Below are 23553 nucleotides of genomic sequence, written 5' to 3' on the forward strand. Positions count from 1 at the left end.
CATTATTTCGAGTCTTATTTATATTCATATGCACGTGTGAGTCTTAGGTTATTGGATTATTCATTACATATGTTCGAAGTTGTAAATGCATTACTCACTGTATAATTTGTTAATTATGTTATCATATTTTTATATCTCATATTGCATGCATTAGTTCTATACAACAATTATGTTACATGTAAATGTTTGTGGTATGACGAGTTTATAATTATGATGAAGGCTTACAAGAAGGAATTTATACTTCGATGGGCTTATAATTGTGATAAAAGTTTATATATGTTGTGATGATGATGATCCAATAGCATGTTATAAATTATGCATGAAAAGTTCCTGAAGAACTTACATACAATGTACTCAAATATCTAGCCCTTCAAATTCTATATTATGAAAAATGACAATGTTGATGATATTGTTATCAAACTCATGAAGAGTTTTAATTTGATGACTAAGCTATTGAGATACCAACCTGAAGTTTAACCATGTGAGAGTTAATCGATTTTGTACACATTGGAGAACTCTCGTATAAAATGCAAAATGTCTAAACAAGAATAATAATGAGATATATAACAGTAAGAATAATCTTCTTATGGTCCAGAAGAACCATGAGTAAAAATAGTAATTACTTATGTTATTACTAATTCATATAAGCTTAATGATATCAAGATATCACGAGTTGCCATAAATTATTATCAATATTTGATTACCAATAGCTACTTTTACGACCTCCAGAAGTAGGTATAATTTTGATGGTAAGTCAACTTAAAACAAAAATGTTACAAAAGATAGTGGTAAACGCAACATAGGTATTGTTCTCACAAGTATGGATAAATGAAGATGTCTTACAATGAAGATTTGAAGATTCAAGTTTGATCAGGGAGGATCAACTATCAAGGAATGTTATTCAGCTACAAGTGTGAAGTTACTAAAGCATTGAATTCATTATCACATTGGAAAATCTCAAGTTATATATTCATCAGGGGGAGAAAATACGCGCTGCACTCTTTTTCCCTTAACCATGGTTTTGTCCCACATTGGGTTTTCCTGGTAAGGTTTTTAACGAGGCAGCATATCAAGGCGTATAACAAAAGTGTTGTACTCTTTTTCCTTAACTATGTTTTTATCCCATCGGGTTTTTCTTAGTAAGGTTTTAATGAGGCACACTATTCGATAATGGTCATCCAAGGGGGAGTGTTATATAATATATGTATTTGGTGGATGCCCATTATACCCTTCTGATAATTCTAGGATGTTCTAGATATACATAGGTTTATTATTCTACAAGAAAACCCTAATTGCATCACATGTATATATACATGTACTCCCACATCATTCAGGATGAAATATATATTTATTCACCTCCTTATTTTCTCCTCTTTCTCTCTAATTTTATAACAAAGTTCACTTTTTTACTCATAAAAAATATTGTTGATTCCACCAATGTTCTTTCCTATCAACTCTATACAACCAAAACTTAATAAAATAAACCTTATTCATATTGAGCAAACAAAAGATTACGAAGGGAGCTTTAGGTAAGAGTGGATTACATTGAGTGAAAGCAATAGTATGATGTGAGCTTTTAACGGAAAATAAAATAAAATCTACATCTATTCCCCACCATATATATTTGTTTAATTTAATTTTGTTTTTTCGGTGGAATATTTTAGTTATGGCTCGCTACATGGGGATTATTATAAGTAAACAAGCCAATAATTAATAATGTTAGGTGCATTGTTTCCAAACTTTTACTTTAATACATTAGTTTAAGTCATTTTAAATGTATCATATAACTATATATATATATATATATATATATATAATACTTTTATATAATAGAGTCCTGAGTAATTTCAGTTATACACAATATAGACCGTAAGTGATAAGAATGAAATTCAATCTTAAGTTTTGCATATTTTCTTTAAAAAAATAAAAATAAACTTTGAATATTTTCTTAAGCTTTCAATCTTAGTTTGTAATTTACGTTAATGTCCATGTGAGTTGACGTGATATTAGGATTAGTTCCATCATTTCCATACAAATTTCATATACTCTGTATTATTGTATTAGTGGTATTAATTCAGATAACTAGCTCATATTCGATGAGGTTGGATTGTGTAGTGTCTATATCAAATTTGAGACATGTTAAATTATTGTATTCATATAAATTAAAATCCAAATTAATTTTTTTTTTCAAATTATGAATCGGATTAATCGGGTCAGTGTTTGACACAACTACTCCATATTGTCATATGACTCATATCTTTTTTCTATAGAAAGAAAAAGGGGATATTAGGATTAGTTCCATCACTTCCATACAAACTTCATAGACTCCATATTGTCAAAAGTAAGAAAAGAAAGTACACAACCTTTGTCACGAGTGGAATTCCGAACTCTCACGACCATGAGAAGTCAACGACGACCTCAGCAACACCAACAACCAACAGTGTTACTACTCCCCTTACCACTACAAGGCCCTGTAAACTGCTTCTTAAAGCTAGCTCACCTCCTTTCTCTCTCCTCTGACCACCTTAACATCACCTTCCTCAACGCCGAATTCGTCCACCAACGTCTCCCCGACCTCCCATCTCGCTTCCCTCGAGTCAAATTCTCCCAATTTTCCGATGGAATCTCCGGCGACGACCCCCGGCCTCCGGCGAAGTTTGCCTCCATGGTGAGCTTCTATGAAGCCGAGGTCATCCGAAGTTTGCCGGAGTTTCTGGAATCTCCGGCGCCGGCGACGTGCTTGATAGCCGACGGGGTGTTTACAGCGGTGGGTGAGAAAGCGATGGAATTGGGGATTCCGGTGGTATATTTCTCGACTCTGAGTCCTTGTTGTATTTGGGCTAGTTGCTTTTTTGTTCCTAATCTCTTTGATTCTGGGGATGTTCCTTTTAAGAAAGGTATATTTATACAAACTTTGATTCATTTACAGTACCTTTTTTTTTCATAAATCTTAGTGTTTTTAATTTACACTATTGTTGCATTTTGTTTCATTAGTGGTTGTTTCATTTTTAATAATTAAAGTATCACATATTCACATGACTACATGAGTGATTGTTTCATTGAACATAAATCGATGCTAGGGTATTGGGCATCAATTTATATATTTGAGTTACATCCTCTATTTTTTTTAAAAAAATACTTGTAACATTTTTTTTAGAATGTTATTTGAGAATGATTAGAAAAGGTAAATACTGCGTAGATGAATTATGCTATAAAATTTAAACTAGGTAACACTTTCTTAGAACTTTAAAAGTAATGGAGTAATGTTGGTATTTCCAAGCTTGAGATGAGAGGAATGAATAAGAAAAGAAACTAAATAAAAAAATTGATACTAATATATCTGGAAGGGTTTGCCCTGGACTGATTAAGGGCTAAGCCAATCAAGGTGAACAACCAGGTTGACTAATAGCCATTTCTAGTTACAAATAGTTGATTAAATTTGATTGTATTTTGATCAGATTTCATTCTGATAAAGCTATGAAACTATGACAGCTGCTTCAAAGAAAACTCTAAACAGGGTTTGTAGATCTAGTAGCTCAAGCATCAGCTTATTAAATTTTTCCTCATTTTGATTGAATGCATTCATAGTTGATTGCGTTCATTATGACTGACTTTTACTTCAATATGTAGGAAAGGACCTGAATGAGCCAATAAGTGACATTCCAGGAGTAGAAGGGACCGCCTTAAGGTGGTGTGACCTTCCAGGTATATGCCGAACTCAAGACATTACAAACCCTTACATCCAACTAGTACTTGAAGAGTGCCGAAAATTGCCAAAGGCTCAAGGACATATACTTAATACTTTTGATGACCTAGAAGGACCTCTACTTGATGAACTCCGTTCTCTTTGTCCTAACCTTTACACGATTGGTCCAGTTCACTTGCACTCTAGGACTAGACTGCAACTAGAATCTGAACAACGAGTGACATCCAACAGTTTATGGCAAGAAGATAGAAGCTGCATATCATGGCTTGATGCCCAACCCTCAGAATCAGTGATTTTTGTTAGCTTTGGGAGTGTGGTTCCTTTGACAATGGACCAACTATTTGAGTTTTGGTATGGCCTAGTGAGTAGTGGAACGCGATTCCTTTGGGTTAGGCGGCCTGACTCACTAGTTGGAATCGAAGACAGTGATGATATCTCCTTACAAGTCCCAACAGAACTTGTGGAAGGAACACGAGACAGGGGCTACATTGTAAAGTGGGCGCCACAGGAAGAGGTCTTGGCTCATGGAGCCATTGGTGGGTTTTTGACTCATAGCGGGTGGAACTCTACACTAGAGAGCATAGTGGAAGGAGTGCCTATGCTTTGTTGGCCTAATGGTATCGATCAACTGGTGATTAGTAGGTTTGTGGGCGACGTGTGGAATATTGGAATTGACATGAAAGATATATGTGACAGAGCTGTGATTGAGGCTATGGTGAGGGATCTTATGGAGGGGAGAAGGGATGAGTTTTCACAAAGGGCAAATCGATTGTCCAAGTCGGCAGCTCAAGCTGTGAGGGAAGGTGGGTCGTCGTGGCTAGCATTACATCGTCTTATTGAGGACATAAAATTCATGAGATTTGAAGTCACAAATGATACATAATGGAATTGCATAAAATTGGACAGTTGATATTTATATCAGATGCAGTATGCATTCTGCAATAAAATGATTTTTTTTTTACCTTGTAACCATTTTGAACTTGTAAGTTGTAAAATTGGGAAGTTCACATAATGAAAAGTTTACAATCAAACCCCATTTGTGGCACAGGTAGTAAACTTTGATATGATAATGATTTATAGTTCATCTAAAACTATGATATGACAAATGGGATACTATAGTAAACTTTTATTCAAAGTTAATAACAGGTAAGAGTTATCTTAGATATTCCACTGCAGCACATAGGTACAGAGTTTCTAATGATGCTGCCAATTGAATACAATTAGAACCAATGATCGTTTGCTTGTGATCGTTTGCTTGTTCATTGCATACAGATATCCTTTAAACACATTCCACAATTTCCTGACTCGAAAGTTTCAATATAGTGCTCTAAAACCTTCAGAATTGACAGCTAGTAAGCCTCAGATGTGTCGCCGAAATCATGTTTGTTCTAATCCACCAGTGTTGCCATCACATTATATATATAGACTTCGATAATCAAACCATAATATATACACCAGATATTAAGCCAAGCCATAATGAAGTCATATTAGATCACCTTATCTATGGCTCTAAGCGAAAGAGGATGCATTGCAACCATATGGAGTTATATGTAAAGATTTTTTTTTTCCACACTATCAAGTCTAAGTACCAGTTCCTAGATAAAGACAAATTGCGAAGTATAAAAGTCGTTAATTCACTAGCTAGTATGACATTATTTCCCTCCCTACTTCCTAGAATTAACTTGTATTTGGCTCGTGTTACCATGGTTAATATGTTATTTTAGTTTTTAAAAGATGTTTTGCATAACTAAGTAATAGAATTACAGAAGCGACGAAGAAGAAAATTTGGATTATTAAAATTGAAAGGGATCGGATCGGATCGGTTGAGTTTCGAATTGGAAAATAACAACGAAATGTTGTCTCACTTAGTAAATTTCTTATCCTTTGATTCTAGAGGTGTGAGATTTAAATCCTACCAAATGAAAGTATTTGTGGGTAGGGATTCTCTTACACCCCCTTAGCCCCCTACTTCCAATTTCCCATGTGATGCCCTTAAAATCATGTGATGATACTCTTAACAATTTTAGAAAACCATATCAAAATCATAAAACTGTGAGATCAAAGTCCATTAGAGACACTTTGAGGTGAGGATCCCTTAGCTTTACTAGCCTAAAAAAAAAAAAAAAAAAAACTTATACTCGTAATCTCTATTTATAAGGACCAGACTGAAAACCCGAAATCCCTTATTTATAACCGTTTCCGATCTTGGTCCACTTGTGACAAGTTCGTGCTTGACAAGACCCATCTCCTTACATACCCCCCCCCCCCCAAAAAAAAAAAAAAAACTAGAAAAGTGTATTTTTACTATGAAAATACTACATCAAATGATTGAGTCAATGCTTTCTAATTTGCTTTATTGTTAAATACTCCCTCCATCTCCAAAATTTCGACCCTTTTGGTCTAATTTTAGTCCCATAATGATCGACCCATTTGCATTAAAATACCCACCAATTTACAACAATATTTGTGCAAAATTAGCTTTTCCATATAAAATTTTATTTTTTCATGCATTTTTTATACTTTATCTCTCTAGTTTTTTACAAACCCCATGTAAATTTATCTTTACAATACGTTTTTATTTCTTTTTATTTAAGTTTCTTAATAACCGTGAAATCAACCCAAAAGGGTCGAAGTGTTGGGGACGGAAGTAGTAACTATTCATATTGATTTTTGACCCATGCAAACAACAGGAGGTAAAAAAGAATGCTAAGTAACGCAACTTTCAAACCCAATAATAAGGGTGAACACAAAGGGAACAGAAACATAAATTAAAATGATGAACTTTTCCCATATCTTGAGAGCTAACAATTACTCGCTTTTTAACCATATAAAAAACAACAAGTACCAGCACATAAAACGACGAGAAAATTGCCGACTTGCTCTTTGAAATAAATCACTCTCAGCTTAGCTTGGAGGGAAGGCCGGCCTTTTCCCCGGTCTCGAGGGAGATTGTCAATTTGAATGCTTTATAATTTGCTTTCTTTTAAGGTCTCTAGGACCATCTACTTTCATTTATACATTACTAGTAGAGCAAGGAATTCCTTTCTTTGTTTTTTCTCTGTTCTTTATCCCAATATGTAATTCGGAAGCTTCGACGACGGAGAAGTTGGGTTGACTACCCAACATACGTCGCTCCCCGTGATCTATCGTGATTGCCTCTAGGAAGTGGTAGACTCTCGATATAGAATTACTAGAGGGGTTTCAACCCCGGCTTTTCTTCAATATGAAACCGGACCCACTAGATTTTAGCTAGAGTGCTTAGTAATCTCTTTGTACAATTTGACACATATTCAACGGCACCCGTCCTTTTTTTTCTTCATATTCAACCGTTTTTACTCCTGGGAGGTTTAGTCATGTGAGATCTTATTAAGGGCCTGTTCATATTTACTTAATTGAGCTGAACTGAACTGAACTGAATTGATTGGAACTGAACTGAACTGATTGGAACTGAACTGAACTGAACTGAACTGAATTGAGCTGAAATGAATATTTTATGTGAGAGAGAAATTAAGAGCTGAACTGAACTGAACTGAACTGAACTGATTGGAACTGAACTGAACTGAACTGAAATTAAGTAAATGTGAACAGAAGTTTGTTTATATTTTATTTTATCAAATTTTTTTATGTTGAAGTCGTAAACAGCGAAGGGAAAAAAAATGATAAATCTAGATTAAAATGTAGGAAGAATTATGTAATACGGAGTATTAAACAAAAAAAAAAAAAAAGCTATTTTAAAAAGATTAAAAAAAAATAAAAAATACTCCATAGGTTAATTTATACTCCCTTCGTCCCTTATTGATAGTTCCTTATGGCTTAATTTAAGTCCCAAAATGATAGTCCCATTTATCTTTTCCAACTACTATTAAATTATTAATATTAATTATTTTTACCAAAATTCCCTCCAATTTGCAACAATATTTGTGCAAATTTAGCTTCCCTCTGTAAATTTTGCATTTTCATATACTTTTCTTAATTTCTCTCCCTACGTTTTTGCATGCCCTATGCAAATTTACCTTTTCAATGTAATTTTACTACAGTATATCCTATTTAAATTATTTAACTTTCTTAATTCCCGTGACTATCAAGGGACGGATGGAGTAAATTTATTCACATTATTATCTAGATTCAATTTGTACTACTAGTAACAATCATTTTATTCAACAACATTAAAGAACCAAAACAATAATAAATTAGCAAAAAACTAATTTCATTCAATACTAAGTTTTACTCAATCATCAATCATAGAGTAGTAATAATATTTATAAAATCAATACAATAAATAAATGAAATCTTCTCTCAAAGGAAAAAATCAATAAAATCACTAGTTTGCAAGTATGTACTTAGTTGTTAACAGATTAAAATTTGCCAACTAATCTCCTCTCCTCTTTTCCCCTCTTTCTCTCTCCTCCTTCATTCCCCACCACCACCCACCCACCCACCATTATCGCACACCTCAAGAATTTCTCCCCTTTTCTTCTTCAAATGTTCCCTTTTCCCAACAATTTCCCAAACCCCTAATTTTCCCAGATTTCTGCTTTTTCATTTTCGGAAATTAGGGTTTTGATTTCTTCAGTTTTTCAATCAATGTCGCAGCTCAAAGCAATTGGTCACATGGCGGATGATATCCCATCAACCCCAGGAAAATTCAAGCCTGAAAAATCATCGATTTACTTCAATAGAATCCGGTGGTACTCTTCTCTCTCTAAGCTTACCCTTTGGTCTTTCCTCTTTCTCTCTCTTCTTCTCTTCCTCTTCTTCGCTTCCCCTCGTTTTGATTCTTCCCACCGACACGGGGATACTTTCCAGGCCGTGTCCAAAACCACCGCAAACGCCGCCACTTGGGGTGGTCACGATTGGGAGCGCCGTGTTCGGCAATCTGCACGGGTCAAACAGGGCACACACGGGTTGACCGTGCTCGTAACTGGCGCATCTGGGTTTGTTGGGACCCATGTATCAATGGCGTTGCGAAGGAGAGGAGATGGCGTTCTGGGTCTTGATAATTTCAATGATTACTATGATCCTTCTTTGAAAAGATCTCGTCAGAAGCTTCTGGAACGTGCTGGAATCTTCGTGGTTGAAGGGGATATCAATGATCGAGATCTTTTGACGAAATTGTTTGATGTTGTTGCGTTTACTCATGTGATGCATCTTGCTGCTCAAGCTGGGGTAAGGTATGCAATGGAGAACCCTAAATCTTATGTTAATAGTAATATTGCTGGACTTGTTAATTTGTTGGAAGTTTGTAAATCTGCGAATCCACAACCTTCGATTGTTTGGGCTTCTAGTAGTTCTGTTTATGGATTGAATTCGAAAGTTCCGTTTTCGGAAAAAGATAGAACTGATCAACCTGCTAGTTTGTATGCTGCTACTAAGAAAGCTGGGGAGGAAATTACACATACTTATAATCATATATACGGGTTGTCGATTACCGGCTTGCGGTTCTTTACGGTTTATGGACCTTGGGGTAGGCCGGATATGGCGTATTTCTTCTTTGCTAAGGATATGTTGAAAGGGAAGCAGATTAAGGTGTTTGAGGGACCGAATCATTCGACTGTTGCTAGGGATTTTACCTACATTGATGATATTGTGAAGGGTTGTTTAGGGGCGTTGGATACGGCCAAGAAGAGTACCGGGACTGGTGGGAAGAAGAAGGGACCGGCGCAATTTAGGATCTTTAATTTGGGGAATACTTCGCCTGTTAGTGTTACTGAGTTGGTCAGTATATTGGAGAAGCTGCTTAAGGTTAAGGCTAATAAGAAGATTTTGCCGCTGCCTAGGAATGGGGATGTCCCATACACACACGCGAATATCACATTGGCTCAGAAGGAGCTCAATTATAAGCCTTCGACTGATTTGCAGACGGGTTTGAAGAAGTTTGTTAGATGGTATTTGAGTTACTACTCAGACTCGAAGAAGAAGAGTGGCTCTGTTTGGTGAAATCGGAGGTTGTGATGTTTGAAGAGATATCGCGCTAGAAGTGTGCTTTCTGGCAATCTGCTGAAATTGGAGGGTTTTTGTTCCATGTTTTCTGTCTGCAGAAGGGTACCTCGATTCGAGTATTTGTGGAGGTATCTTCATTGTTTTTTCTGTCCACATATTGCTTTGTTCTTTTAGGGTTAGGTATCACTAATAGTTAGCAAATGTACAGCTTCTGAATTCAGATTACAACTTTACAGTTTCAATAACACTACGCTGGTTCATTTATGTTTTGTTATGATCTTAAATATCAGTTGCAATACTTTTAGATTAAGAGATGAGGTTTTGTCCAAACTTGCTCTGTATTTTACTAGATTTTATTGATATATTGCACTTTGATTTATCTATTTTTTCTGTGTCTATATTCAGTATATGTATGGAATGATACCCCCTTCCCTTCTGTTAGTTATTCTTGATTTGCTGGTGGAGTATTAAGAAATAAGGGTATGTATAAGATTATAAATGCTTTAAGACCGTGCAGTGTATAATTTGCTATTCTTGATTAGCTCTTCCATCGGCTCCTCCATTTTCCCTCCCTTCACTGTGAGGATAATGCTATGAAATCGGGATGATAATTACATCATCTAGTATGTTAGAGCTTTCAATATTATGTATTCCAAAAACCAGAAATTATTTGGCGATTGGGAGCCTAATTGAACTAGTCAAAATAAACTAAATTCTTAACCTATAAGATGGACCAAAGAAGGTAAGGCATATGATTTTGCCTTTGTAGTTTCATGAAGGAATGGTTTTGTGTATAAGCTCTATAGGGATTTTGGTGTATAGTCTTTATATTTGATATCTTGAGAGGTTAAATTGTGTTACGCTAAAGAGCATTACTATTGAGGCATAGATGCTTCAATTACCATATTATGGGTCCTTGGCTTTGCCACATGTTACTTATGCCTATGCCCAGAAGATTAAAATTCAATACTTTACTGCATTTGGTTAAATGATTTGACTGATTGTTCTATGGTTCTTTTGATCTTCCGTGCTACATAGTAATATAGACAACGATGCAGGATTCTGCTGATACTGTGTAGCCAGAGCAGACTTGAACCTCTGGTAATGCTAGAGATCACCACAACTTGCTCCCTCATGGGATATTTGTTAGCAGGCGAGCTGGCATTTGTTATGGTTTTGATGGACCCCTATTGCTTTATATAGTCTGGTTGTCTTTGATGCTGAATGACTTGTAAATCTGTTTTTCTGTTTGGACAACGACATAACTTGTAAATTCTCAGAGTTTTGACTTTTGAGGTGAACTATAATGACATTCACATGAGATTTATGTACTGATATTTCACAATTCATAGTTTGAACAGCCATTACACTTTTTTGGAGTGCTGAAATTTAATTTTTCACTTGTGCAGTTTTGAGTTGATTCATCGAGTTTTGCCTGCTGCCTGCTATATCCTTGTGGTTCAAGGACTTCAGCGATTGCAGGATCGATGAATGGATTTTATTTGCTGCTTGTGACATGATTTGTTGATAAAACTCTAATTTCATGTCAAGTTGCAATATGATCACATTATGCAATAAGGGCTGCCTTGAAATTCATACATTTTGCTTTAGTAGTTGTATTGCAAATGTTGCAGCTGACTGAAATGTTTTTTTAAAATCTGAAAGTTGAAGTTAGTGGCTTTCTTTAAAATTCAGGGATCATTCTACCAATCTTCGGATTGGAAAAATCAATGTTATTGATGGTTAATTGATCAGATCTTTGATTTTTTGGCTGAATTGTTGCTTTTCTTGAGATTAGAAGTTTCCTCTCCTGATGAATGGCTTTTCTAACGGCGGCTTTTTGGATTTGGTCTTGATTAAGCTTAGAAGTTGTTTATTTTCTGGATTTGGTTACTTATGGCTGCTGCTGTTTAAATGATTGTGCTTAAGAATTTCTTGGTGGACGGCTGTGTTGTTTTGTTGTCTTGATAGGCTAATTACTAGTACTCTAAAATACAGCTTATCCCCTCAAACGTTGCAATTTGAAAAAAGAACCGAGGAAGTGTCATTTGGTTAGTGGTGACCATCTTTGTTCAGTCATGTAGCCATCCAGCCATGGTGTTCTAAACTCAAATTCACATACGTATAAAAGTAACCTTGTCCATCCAAATTAAGTTAGAGTCATTCTTAGACATGGCAATCCTGACTCGACTTGCGACCCGAAAATGACTTGAACCCGAACTAACCCGACCCGAATGTGACCCGATGCTCGAAATGACCCGACTCAAAGTGACCCGACCCAATTTTAACCCGAATTAATTGACCCGAATCCAAGTGACCCGACCCAAAGTGACCTGACTCGAAGTGACCTGATTCCTGAAGTGAATAAGGTGAAATAGTGAATTACTTAGTTTAGGGCTTCTTTCTTTCCTAATTCCTAAGTAATAGGTACTCACAATTTTTTTTTTCTTTCCAATGATTTTACTTTATTTTTCCAACTTTTTTTTTTAAAAAAATGAATTTATTTTGGTGACCTGACAGTCTGACACAAACTTGGCCCGACCTGAAATTAACCCGGAAATTGATTCGACTCGAACTGACTCGACTCGAACTTGACCCGAAGTGCTGACACGAAACCCGAATTGACCCAACCCAATCCAAACCCGGCCTGAATAATTGCTGACCCAAAATTAACTCAACCTGAACCCTACCCGCATGACTCGTTTGCCAGGTCTACATTCTACGTACTTTCCCATTTATTTTTAGTTGCAACACTTTGACTTTTACGCTTGTCAATGCATAATTTTAACCCTCCATAATTCTAATTATAGATAAATAAAATATATATATATATATATATAATTAGTTATTGTAAAAGTATAAATTAACAAAGAAGGCCAATTGCAAATGTGTAATCATTTAAGTGTTATAACTAAAAATTAAATGGGGAAAGTATATGATAGGTCCTTTGATAATGTATCTCATTATTCCACTTTACCATACCAACATAACTTGAAGTAATTTAACCTAATCTTAATACTAGTATTTGGGACTTGGGAGCAGAGGGAAGTAGTAAATGATTGTGAGAGAATTCCATCGTTAGATAATTTGTCAATTGTGCTACCAACACTAGACTAGTCCTTGCTGAAAATTTTAACTACCTACGTAAACATATTCTGGTTGAAAAGTCAGTGTTTACAAATTATTAATCACAGTATTCTTACCAAAACAATTAAAGAATAATCACATCTAGTACAAAACAATTCAATTAAGTTTACATCAATATAAAGAAAAATTGAGCCGGCGATAGTTCTCACACTTGCATTAGCTCAGTAAGTTTGAACTTTGAAACAGCCAACCTTTCGAGGCCTTGACAGTATGCTCCATCTGCATACAAATTTCAGAGATCAGCAGCATAACCTAACCCTCCATTCCATTGAAAAATTGAACAAATACTATTCACAGTCTTCAACACTGTAACGACTAAGTTTACAAATAACAGCTCCCAATCTTTCCTTTTGTCTCCAACTCTCCTATATGAGTTTTTATCAAAGGAAAGTTTCTGTTTCCCTAACAATGCTCAAAGGAGGGGAAAGAAGAAACAGCAATTTTGAGCAGAAACTTGACATCAAAATGTCTGAACAATGATCATCTCCACGACTCCATATTGGAAGCTCACTTCTTTTTTAATCACATAGATCAAGTCAGGCGAATTATTTTATAATTACCTCAAAAAGTTTGTGGCATTCAACTGTCATGAGTTGGATGTTATTGCAAATTTTCGACTCCCTTTCCTGTCAAGGGAACCTTGTGACGTGCATGAGAACCAGCCTTCTTTTCTGAGACAACACCTACACTTCAGCGAAAAAGAGCATTTGCATTACAGTTTGTATTACTTACAGTAAAATTAAGAGGAAAAAAAATTGATTAAAGGCTTTGCTTGTATTAAGGAAATTTAACTCAAGTAAGCTTATTTAGATCACATAATCACTGTATCACGTCACTCAATTCTGTTACTAATAACCCCGTTACCATGGGAAAATTAAAAACATGGGAGTGGGATCACTGTCACTGCCAGATACAATTTTCAGAACAGAGTGATGAGGGTAAGGCTCCAAAAAATTTGCTCATGATTTCTCAATCCCATTCCCATAAAGCCATAATGATTCCCTAGCACAACATTAGCCATAATGGCATACATACTACTCTGACTCTTCAAGTACATTCAGATATTGCAGCATAAAAGAAGCTTGAAAAGATGATAATCCCAGAAAGAACATTCTGATTTCAACATCAAAACATCATATGTGATGAGGACCTAACTACACATAAAATAAGTATACACTCTTTAAGTACTCAAGATATGTTTGTTCATTTTTGAAAGCTCTTCATACTCTCTCTCCCTCTCCCTCCCTCCCTCCCTCTCTCTCTCCCTCTCCCCCTCTCCCTCTCTCTCTCTCTCTCTCTCCCTCCCTCTCTCTCTCCCTCTCCCCATCCCCCCCCCCCTCTCTCTCTCTCTCTCCCCCTCCCTCTCTCTCCCTCTCTCTCTCCCTCCCTCCCTCTCTCTCCCTCTCTCTCTCTCTCTCTCTCTCCCCCCCCCTCTCTCTCTCTCTCCCTCTCTCTATCTCCCCCCCCCCTCTCCCTCTCTCTCTCCCTCCCTCCCTCCCCCCCTCCCCCCCCTCTCTCTCTCTTTCTCCCTCTCTGTCTCTCTCCCTCTCCCCCTCTCCCTCCCTCTCTCTCTCTCCCCCTCCCCCCCCCCTCTCTCTCTCTCTCTCTCCAACTCCATACATGAGTACATGCTGAAAATGCGCAACTATCTCCATCAAAAAATGATAGTACCTATCATTCTTTTCTAGCCACACCATTGATCAAAATACCAAACCTCTGAGATAATTAATGTTGCAATTCCACAAGTATTTGTTTCTCCAAAAAAGTAAGATGAGAAGTTTGCTGGTGAGCCAGCTTTGGATTTTAATTACTTTGGTTGTCACTATGTTGCTGACAGTAATCTTGATATAGGAATGTAAAGGCAAAGATCCTTTTGACATTTTCATTGATAAGGGCCTGAAAATCCAAATTTAGCTATATAAGGAAATCTACAAAGAAGAAAAGCTATGTAGCTGAGTTTTAAATATAGTGGACAATATTAGCAAAAAAACGTTAAGAGATAGGACATGGATTTATCGGCTATCATCTTGACCTATAGGGAAAAAGGTGAAGAATATAAGTCCCAGAAACCTAATTAAATCCGTCATACTTTAGGCGAGCACATTGGGTTCTAGATTGATCATTATTGAAATCATCACATGTCAATAGATCTAAATTAAGTTCCAAGGTAACATTTTTTATAGGGTGGGTTTTCAAATGTACAATGTAGAACAATTGATTAGGAATTACCAAGCCCCTTTCTTAATGTTACTAAAGATCTCAGCAGATGAGGATCAGTATATTTCAGGACATAGAAGAGAATAAGAAGCCAGAAGCAGGGAAAAATAAGAAGTCACATATCATGTAGTCGTGGGCCGTCCTATAGATAAGAGGTGGAATATAGACATTCAATGAGTACAGCTTTCAAATTCAATGGATACATTATTCAAGCAGATCAGTAATACTTTTCTTTTGCTCGAGCAACCCAATGGACATACAAGAACACCATATATAGCATGCAAATATTGAATACATAATTCTTTGGGTACCCTAGTCATCTGAAATGCACACTGCATAACAGAAAGGTGGAATGTTGTAGTTGTCATAGGATCCAAGTCCTAAATTTGCCTACCGACCCTCCACAATTGGTGGGGAAAGGGGTAGGGCTGAATTTTCCTTACTCTTGCAAATGCTATTAATAGCATTCTGGCAATGTTTATCACTTCTAATTCCACAAATATTATATTAACATATGTGGAAAAAAATAACAAACCAAAAAACAAAAAACAAAAAAAAAAAACAACACTGATTTTTACATAATTCACTAACATATTAACGTGTTCACTATGTCCATAAAGACAGAGTAGCTATGTTTTAGTGTTTTACCCTGCAAGGGGTTTATACTTTACACACTACTCCAATTGGTATATAAACTGAATAGGCCTAGAATACACCCAAACCAACTTAGTGACCCTTTCCACACCCCTACTAAAACAACAGATATATTACCGAAGACTGTTTTGAGAAATGGTCAAATGGCTTCCTGGCTTGTTGAAGGAGTAGGCTATAGATCATGACCTCTCAGTCACAACTCACAACAGTATTGGCAGTAAGATCCTCACATGTTTGTAGTTTTCATTGTCTGTTTTCTGTTTTTTAAAGAAATGCTATAGTTAATACGAAAGCTTATCAGCATCCTGACCAACTATTTAATGTCTATATGTACTAGACGTCCTGCATCCTTGAGTTCTAATCAAGTGTTAACTGATGGCCAGTGGACAGAGATCATCAATAAGCTGATCTGATTGTTCGAAGTAAAAATAATCATTTCATCACTACTGTGTTCATGACAGTGTCCTCAATCATCTCTGTTTGCTCCCACTAATCATGGAGACTTTAGTTTTCAGTTTCTTAGATTCCAGACCTCAAGTCATTTTTATGGATTTTAGACGTCAACATATTGCTCAATGATTCACAAATTAAAATATTTGAGGCAAAATTAACTCCATCAACAATATCAACTCCAAAATTAACTTTACCACTAGTGCAAAACTTTTAAAAAATGAAAGGGAAACTACCAAACCCCAGGCAGAACTTGGGAAAGAGATCAGGGGAAACTTTTTTACTTGGTCCACCATCTCACTGTATTAAGGCACACATTCCTTTTCTATAGTATTAATCCAACCGTGGGTTTAAGAAGCAAAGATATAAACCAATTCAAAGCTTTTTTTCAAAAGTGGATACACGAGAATTGTTTTCTCACAAGTGCGCTGCAGCTGATGTCATTATCTAGATTCAGTTACAGGTAGCAAGAATTATAGAACATAGTACATATGCAAGTCCACATGAATTAATATTTGAGCTAGATAAGAAAATGGAAGGAAAACATGAGTAAACTTAAATTTATAAGCAACTAAGTATAGAGCAAATGCTTACAAGTATACCTATAACCTTCAAGAACCCTCCCAAGACCCACTTAGACGCAGTGTAAAATTTCACAGCCATGTCACATCAACAGCGATAGCATAGCTAAAGGTCAATGTGATGCATTGAAAAGGGTACAGTAAATAATAACTCACATTGATTCAGTGGAACTCTCTGCTGCTTTCTTTGCAATTGTATCATCCTGTCATTCAAATAATTCAAGAAGGATGTCCTTTCATACATGAATCAAATGTGTCTACAATCAAGTCAATGGAGAAGATGCACCATCATCAACTGGATCCAATTCCCACCAAGGTCTATCATCATCGTGGAGCAAAGGGTCATGATCTTCTTCAATTGAATCATCAGTATCTTCCTCCTCAAGCTGAACCTCCTTAAAATCACAGGCATTACTCCCTTCACAAGCATCTCTTTCCAGATCTGGATTATATGACCATTCCAGTCTCTTCAAAAGATCGCGATCTTTCCACTGGCCTACAACTGAAACTGCCTGCGTTTTAGCCTTACCAACCAAAATATCCCGCCAAGAAAAAGAGGCATCTGCATTTCTCTTCAGCACCCCATCATGATTGTCACCAACAACAACAGTCTTGAGACATCTCTCCTTAGCCTCCTTCAAGACACCTAAAAAATCTGAATCATCTGAGACAATGACCAAGCATTGTATTCGCCGATTATCAATCATATCCACAATATGACTCCTTAAAGCAACATCAGCTGCTTGTGGTTCATCAGACACCATCTTCACCCAAAAGCCAGCACGTTTCAAATCAACCCCTAATCCGTACCCAACCTTGGGAGTCAAAATATCCCGAGCAGCATTCTTATATTTCTCCATCTTCATTGCATATTTCCCAACCAAAGTAACCCTCTTCTTCCCTTTTGCTGACTCTATCTGCTTCAGCCTTTTCTGATGCTCCCTCTCATGAACCTTAAAATGCTCAATAAGCTTCTCATTCATCCTAAACTTCCTCCCACAAACCCGACACTCATACGGTTCAACGGACCTGATAACTCCCTTGTTTTCTAAACGATTTAATACCTTCCTCTCATTCCTCAACTCCCTAACTGCAGGAGGCACATAGCTAAATGCATGGTGGTTTGCATAAGCAACCATATATCGAACAATCCCAAAAGATGAAACTGCCCTTTTCAACTTAATCGCAGCCTCAAACGGAGAGACCGAATTCGGGGGTTTGTTTTCCAAATCCCAGAAAATCCCTATCTTACTTTGAGGAATTCTCACTAACGATGAATTAACAGATGGGTATTGTTCAAAATGACAAAATCTTGTAAATTTAAGACATGGGTCTAGTAATTTTGTTCTTCCTAGATGCAACTCATCCAAAATTCCACAAATTTTAAGCAATTTATGAATGCCCATTATCATAATTGCCTGCAAATTAATCACTCATTTAAATTCACAAATCCAGTGAACAGCAATTCAATATTTCAATCTCTCTAATTGAATTCATTGAAAAAATTTGAAATTAAAAGTAAGAATAGATATTTATTGTTAAGTACCTTGTATGAATTGAAATCCAAAAACAACAAGCACAACCTTTATAGTGTTGGCCTGTTGGGCAATGAGCAGCCGCGTGAGCTGCGGGAATACGGCGGAGTAGGATTGCACGGCCAAACCAGGACACCTTTAGTTAGTTCACGATGGGAGAGAGTGGAACATGTTTCTTCCGAGGAATTATCTGCAATTTCACCCTTTCTTCGTAGGGTTTTCGTCTAATTGATATTGTCGATGGAATATGAAGGTGAGGAAGATGGTGGAAATGGTGATGTCGGTGGAAGGTGGGTGGAGATCGGGGAAGCTTTAATGGTGGAAACATCATTGGTGGTGTAGGTGCCCTTCTGTTTATATGTGTTGCTCCTCCGTAACATCATAGTTAGAATGGCTCCAGCAAAGATTGACACATGGAGTGGGCACTGCCAACGTGTGCACAATCGTTTATCTGGAAGATCAATGGAGGTCGACTCTTTTTTTTCAACAAAAAAAAAAAAAAACAAGGGAAATTCTCTTTGGTAACGCAATAATTTTTAAATTTTTTAGTGGTGAAATGCGAAAAATCTTATTATGTTTTGTAACATTGAATTATTGATTTCCAAAGAGAATAGCTATTTTAATATAAATTCATTGACCATGGTTAATTTCTTTTACTACCTTCGATTTTTTGTAGTTGCAATTTTGGATATTATTTGAGAGATATAAAATATTCCAAAGTTGCAACTAAAAAAAAATCAGAGGTAGTATTTGAGGAATTAATCTAATTTCATTTAGAGAGGAGAGGTTGAGAATTTGAGGGATTTTCAAGGGGGATTTCGGGGCCGAGGGAGTTGGTTTCAGGGAAGGGGTGGTGGTTCAAGGGGAAGGAGAGACGCGCCGGGGGTGGGGAGGCCGGCGCGCTGGCGAAGGTGAGGGTGGGGAGGTCGGCGTGGTAGGGGCGGGGGGAAAGGTGGCTGGCTGTTGGGGAAGATGGGTGATTTTTTTAATAAAAATATTTCTAAAATAAATGTAAAAAAAAATAAAAAAAAATAAAAAAAAATAAAAAATAAAAAACTAACTCACTATAGTTAAATATTTAGCGAAAATTTATCATTAATGTTATAATTGACTTAATATAAAAAATTAGGTTTACCAAATATAATAAGATTTTTTGCAATTCACCACTGAGAAATTTAAAAATTAGAGTGTTACCAAAGAGAATTTCCCAATAAATAATATAGTACCATTCTACTATCAATGAAATAATTCACAACTCAATGGTACCAAATGTCATTTCCTATTATTTGTTTCTCTATTTAAAGTTTTACCATGTTATACAACTACATATACATAAGAAATTAACAACACTATATTACTACTTTCTCCTTCTAGGGTCACGATTAAATTAATTTGCCCACAAATTGTAAGGACATTTTCGTCAATTCCATGAAAGCTGAGAAAACAAATCTTTAATGGAAGAAACGAGCAGCTTCAATGAAGAAATTTATAGAGGAGGACGAAACTCCTATCCTTTGGGGTTAATCATGCCTTTCATTCCTTTATTTGTTTTTAGGGTTTAATTTTCGTTTTAATTGTGTTGGGATTGTCTCCATTGAAGCGACTTAATTCTCCATTGAAGATGACATCTGTAACACCCCTGGTCAACCTTAAAAGAGAGGAGAAGGTGCTTATGGCGCTCCCACATTGGAAGTTGAGGAGAACGAAGCCTTTTTTATATGGGGATTGGTATCTTAGAGGCCTTTTACATGGGTATGACTTATTGTCCTGAACCAATTCAAAACCTTTCGAGTTAAGGCCTAGAGAGGATTATATCTGCTAGTGGACTCATATTGATCTGAGGGTGTTACATATGGTATTAGAATTGAGACCCATTTCGGTGTCCTGTTGTACCTTTGGGATGTAGCTTATATAGGCTCCTTAAAGAAGGGGAGGAGGTGCCTATGGCACTCCCACACACATTGGAAGTTGAGGAGAACGAAGCCTTCCTTACAAATAGGGGTTGATATATACCTAGTAGAGGCCTTTTGGGTAGGACTTCTTTTCCTGCACCAAAGCAAATCTTTGGGGTTAAATTAGGGCCCAGAGAGGATAATATCTATTATTGAGCTCATGTTGACTTGAGGTGTTACAACGTTAGATGCCTGATAACACGTGTACTCATATTTCATAGTCTACACTATGTTGGGATGACAATGGGTCAGATTTGTACCAGCCTACCAAGTATGACAAGATCCAAACCTAGACCCGCTTTTTAGAAGGTAGTTTTAGATGCAACCTAAATTTATTAAGTCCAAAAATATAGTATTAAGCCTATACCAAATTAGAAAGAGTTGCAGTTATTATGATAAGCATAAAAGAAAATTGTTGCAATTATTACAAAACGGAGAATGTATAATATAAAGTGTTTTAAAAGGTAGTTAAATACAACATCATTTGTATAATGTATGTGGTTTCTCTCAACAATAAAATTTTATAAAGTAGGTTTTGACAATATTTTCAAAAAGTTAGTTAAAACCAAGTATTTTAAACATACTCATTAAATAAACCACCTTACTCCTTTCGTTTCTCATATTTAGCCCTTTTTTACTTTTCATGATCTCTAAGATGTGTCTTAAAACGATTTTATCTTATTTAGCCCTATTTGACTATATTATCTCTAATCAATTAAGAGTAATTTATGGTTAAAAAATTTTAAAATTTGACCCAAATTTTTGCAATGGGAAAAAAAATAGGGACAAAGGGAGTACATATTAAGGAGTACCCCATAACATCGATCGATTTCCATTAGAAAATGCTCCACAACTTGAACCATTGAAAATCCTTAATCATGCCCCCTTCCAATTCTACTATAGTACTATCCATGTCAAATCATCAAATTAGCATTTGCCTTAGTTGATTTTTATTTTTTTATTTTATCCAATGTTAAATTAAAGGAAAATGTTGCAATTATTACCAAATAAACATATTTTGGTTTGTATTGTTTATATAGGACAGAAATTTTAGTTCACGTGGGCGATGAATTGAGAGATTAGTAGAAAATGGACGTGGTAAAAAAACTTTTTTCATTCAAATTATATTTATAATAAAAAAAAGGAAAAATAAGTTTTAATAATCACAACTTTGAGCCATTTGTTTTTCAGTGCTTGTGCAGTTGTGTAGCTGGCTACAATATGTGGCTGTACATAAAAAGAATAAAGTAACCCTTAATTATAACACTGACCGGGTAATGCCTATGATACTGACCGAGTAATTCCTGCAAGGCTATCAAAAGTAACCCCTGTATAGTAATGTTGCCGGAGTAACCTTAAAATTAATGAAATAACCTTTATGATGATTGGTCACATTATGTAGTCAACCACATATATGAATTTGTGTTCGTTTTCTTATAATTTCAACTTTGAATTATATTTAAAAATTAAAGTGAGACATCTATACTAATATGAGCAAGCCCCATTTTCTCAATTGAGAAACATACAAAGTTTCTTAAATGTTAGTTGCTGATTCACCCCTTTTTCTTCTTCCTTTCTTCCTCATCTTTCCTTCTTGCTTTTTTAATGTAACAATGGCGGTTTTTTCAATAAAATCTCAGTCAACAACCCAACAACACTACATACACCAACCCCAATCAACCATTTTCAACAGCCATTTTCGATGACGAATTGAAGCCACTAGATTTTGAAATTGAAAATTCAATAATTAACTCTAAAGTTGCTTCAATGGTGGAAAGAGCACTCAAAGTCGCTTTAATGGATTGCCTCTTCGCAGCGAAAAGCCGGCCAACCAGATAAAAGATACCCTATCTAGTAGAAAAGTATGTAAGTTGGGCCTATACTAATGCCTTAGGGAAAGATATTTGCTAACCGCTTGGTAGTTGGAGCAGCGAGGCAGTGCTATGTCTGATAGGCTAAAGTCGTATCTCCTAATCAAAAAAATTACCTAAGTTCTCTTACTAAAGTAGATACGGAAGTGGGGTCGAATCCACAAGAAAACAAGTCTTTCTATTCCTAAATAATTAATATAATCTAAACTATTAAGCAACCAAATTATTTTTAGGGGAATTAAACTAAGGAGAATAAATAAATTAAAGCAAATTAAATTAGGGAGAAATCAATAAAATAAACAATATTGCAGGGTAAAACACAATAATCAATCATCAATGCCTCAATTAATCAGATCATAAAGGGCTTCCGCTACGTATTACAAATTTACAATCACATAATTAATCTGCCGGCTCGGTATTAAATCGCATCTCTCAAATCTTGACTTAACCATTTATAAATTTTCACGCGTATTGAAACTAAGCCTAACATCAATTCACATCTCTCGAATCTCGAATCAATATTGCATAACTCATACAATTTAACCTGGCCAAATCTAATTGCATAGCATTAAATCAATCAATAGGAAATTAATCAAGCATTGACAATTAACAATAATAAATTACCCCTTCTTATTATTTATGGATTTCCACAAACCCTAGAAATGAAACTACTCACATATATTTAAATCTAAGCTAAGCAAAGCAAATAAACAAGACATGACTAATCAAAGTAATTAAATTACCGAAAATAAAAGGGAAGGAAATCGTTACCAAAATAATCGAAAATAATGAAATGCATAAACCAAAAGTGTTGAGAGAAAAAGGGTATTAACCAAAAGCTTAAAACTACAAATCTGGAATTTAACTAATGAAAAGTGTCCCTCAATCTCGCTTAGCAAAAGCCTATTTATATAAAAGCTCCAAAATCCTAAAACTAAACAAAGTAAAAGTCGCTAAACGACTCTCACAAACACGCGCCCGGTCAGGCGCCATCTCGCCCGGCCGGGCCAACCTCAAGCTGTTGGGATCCTTTGCTCACGCCTGGTCGGGCGCACCTCCGGGCGGAGAGGTGCTTCTTCTCTGTCTACCTCGCCCGGCCGGGGGTGCCTCAGGGCGAGGGCTTACCCTGTTGGGCAACTTGGACATCTTCAATTGGGCTCTTAGTTGGCCTAATCCGAATTTCCTCTTTGGGTCTTTATGACTCGATCCAATGCTTTGAACTCTTCTTCTTCACCGAGCCTTTAATCACCAGTATGATTGCTTTAGCGCGGTCTTGGGCTACGGAACATGGTCATATGCATGCGATCCTACTCCAATGCTTGTAGTGGCCTAAATAAGTGTAGGAAAATGTTCCAAATTCGCAATTTCCTATAAAATAATACCGAATCTATGAAAACAAAAAAAAATCGCATATTAGTAATAAAAGCGACTCTGTAAAGCCAAAAATACTAATTTATTTTTTGAAAAGGAGGGAGTATCAGCGATATGGCAGGTGGGCCT

At 36.1% G+C, this 23553-nt stretch overlaps 2 protein-coding genes and 1 pseudogene across 7 annotated transcripts; 2 read left to right on the plus strand and 1 right to left on the minus strand.

Annotated features, from left to right (window-relative positions):
* Window positions 1–2304: 2304 nt before the first annotated feature.
* On the plus strand, window positions 2305–4735 carry LOC145569034 (7-deoxyloganetic acid glucosyltransferase-like). The gene is made up of 2 exons (XM_081628409.1): window positions 2305–2897; window positions 3631–4735. The coding sequence occupies exons 1-2, from the start codon at window positions 2399–2401 to the stop codon at window positions 4587–4589; spliced, it is 1458 nt and encodes a 485-aa protein (XP_081484535.1). The 5' UTR covers window positions 2305–2398; the 3' UTR covers window positions 4590–4735.
* A 3377-nt stretch (window positions 4736–8112) lies between these two features.
* On the plus strand, window positions 8113–11300 carry LOC145567669 (UDP-glucuronate 4-epimerase 3 pseudogene; annotated as a pseudogene). 3 transcript variants are annotated; one of them, XR_014095728.1, is made up of 2 exons: window positions 8113–9774; window positions 11056–11300. The product of XR_014095728.1 is annotated as a UDP-glucuronate 4-epimerase 3 pseudogene, transcript variant X3 (transcript). The 3 variants fall into 3 exon arrangements; XR_014095727.1 differs by lacking the exon at window positions 11056–11300 and adding an exon at window positions 10705–10848; XR_014095726.1 differs by lacking the exon at window positions 11056–11300 and having other exon boundaries at window positions 8113–9910.
* Window positions 11301–12747: 1447 nt separating this feature from the next.
* On the minus strand, window positions 12748–18629 carry LOC145569035 (uncharacterized). 3 transcript variants are annotated; one of them, XM_081628410.1, is made up of 4 exons: window positions 18242–18629; window positions 16852–18113; window positions 13354–13476; window positions 12748–13012 (listed from the first exon to the last, which is right to left on the minus strand). In XM_081628410.1, the coding sequence occupies exon 2, from the start codon at window positions 18105–18107 to the stop codon at window positions 16959–16961; it is 1149 nt and encodes a 382-aa protein (XP_081484536.1). In that variant the 5' UTR covers window positions 18108–18113; window positions 18242–18629; the 3' UTR covers window positions 12748–13012; window positions 13354–13476; window positions 16852–16958. The 3 variants fall into 3 exon arrangements, with proteins under 3 accessions (XP_081484536.1, XP_081484538.1, XP_081484537.1); XM_081628412.1 differs by having other exon boundaries at window positions 13354–13481; XM_081628411.1 differs by having other exon boundaries at window positions 16852–18629.
* Window positions 18630–23553: the final 4924 nt, after the last annotated feature.

The sequence above is a fragment of the Chenopodium album genome, chromosome 11 (genome assembly GCF_948465745.1).
Source record: "Chenopodium album chromosome 11, dcCheAlbu1.1, whole genome shotgun sequence".
NCBI classification, from domain to species: domain Eukaryota; kingdom Viridiplantae; phylum Streptophyta; class Magnoliopsida; order Caryophyllales; family Amaranthaceae; genus Chenopodium; species Chenopodium album.

Coding starts and splice junctions, on each gene's coding strand:
- LOC145569035 (XM_081628410.1), bottom strand. CDS start 18,107: ATGATAATGGGCATTCATAAATTGCTTAAAATTTGTGGAATTTTGGAT.
- LOC145569034 (XM_081628409.1), top strand. CDS start 2,399: ATGAGAAGTCAACGACGACCTCAGCAACACCAACAACCAACAGTGTTA. Junction 2,898..3,630: donor GGATGTTCCTTTTAAGAAAG/GTATATTTATAC, acceptor TTCAATATGTAG/GAAAGGACCTGAATGAGCCA.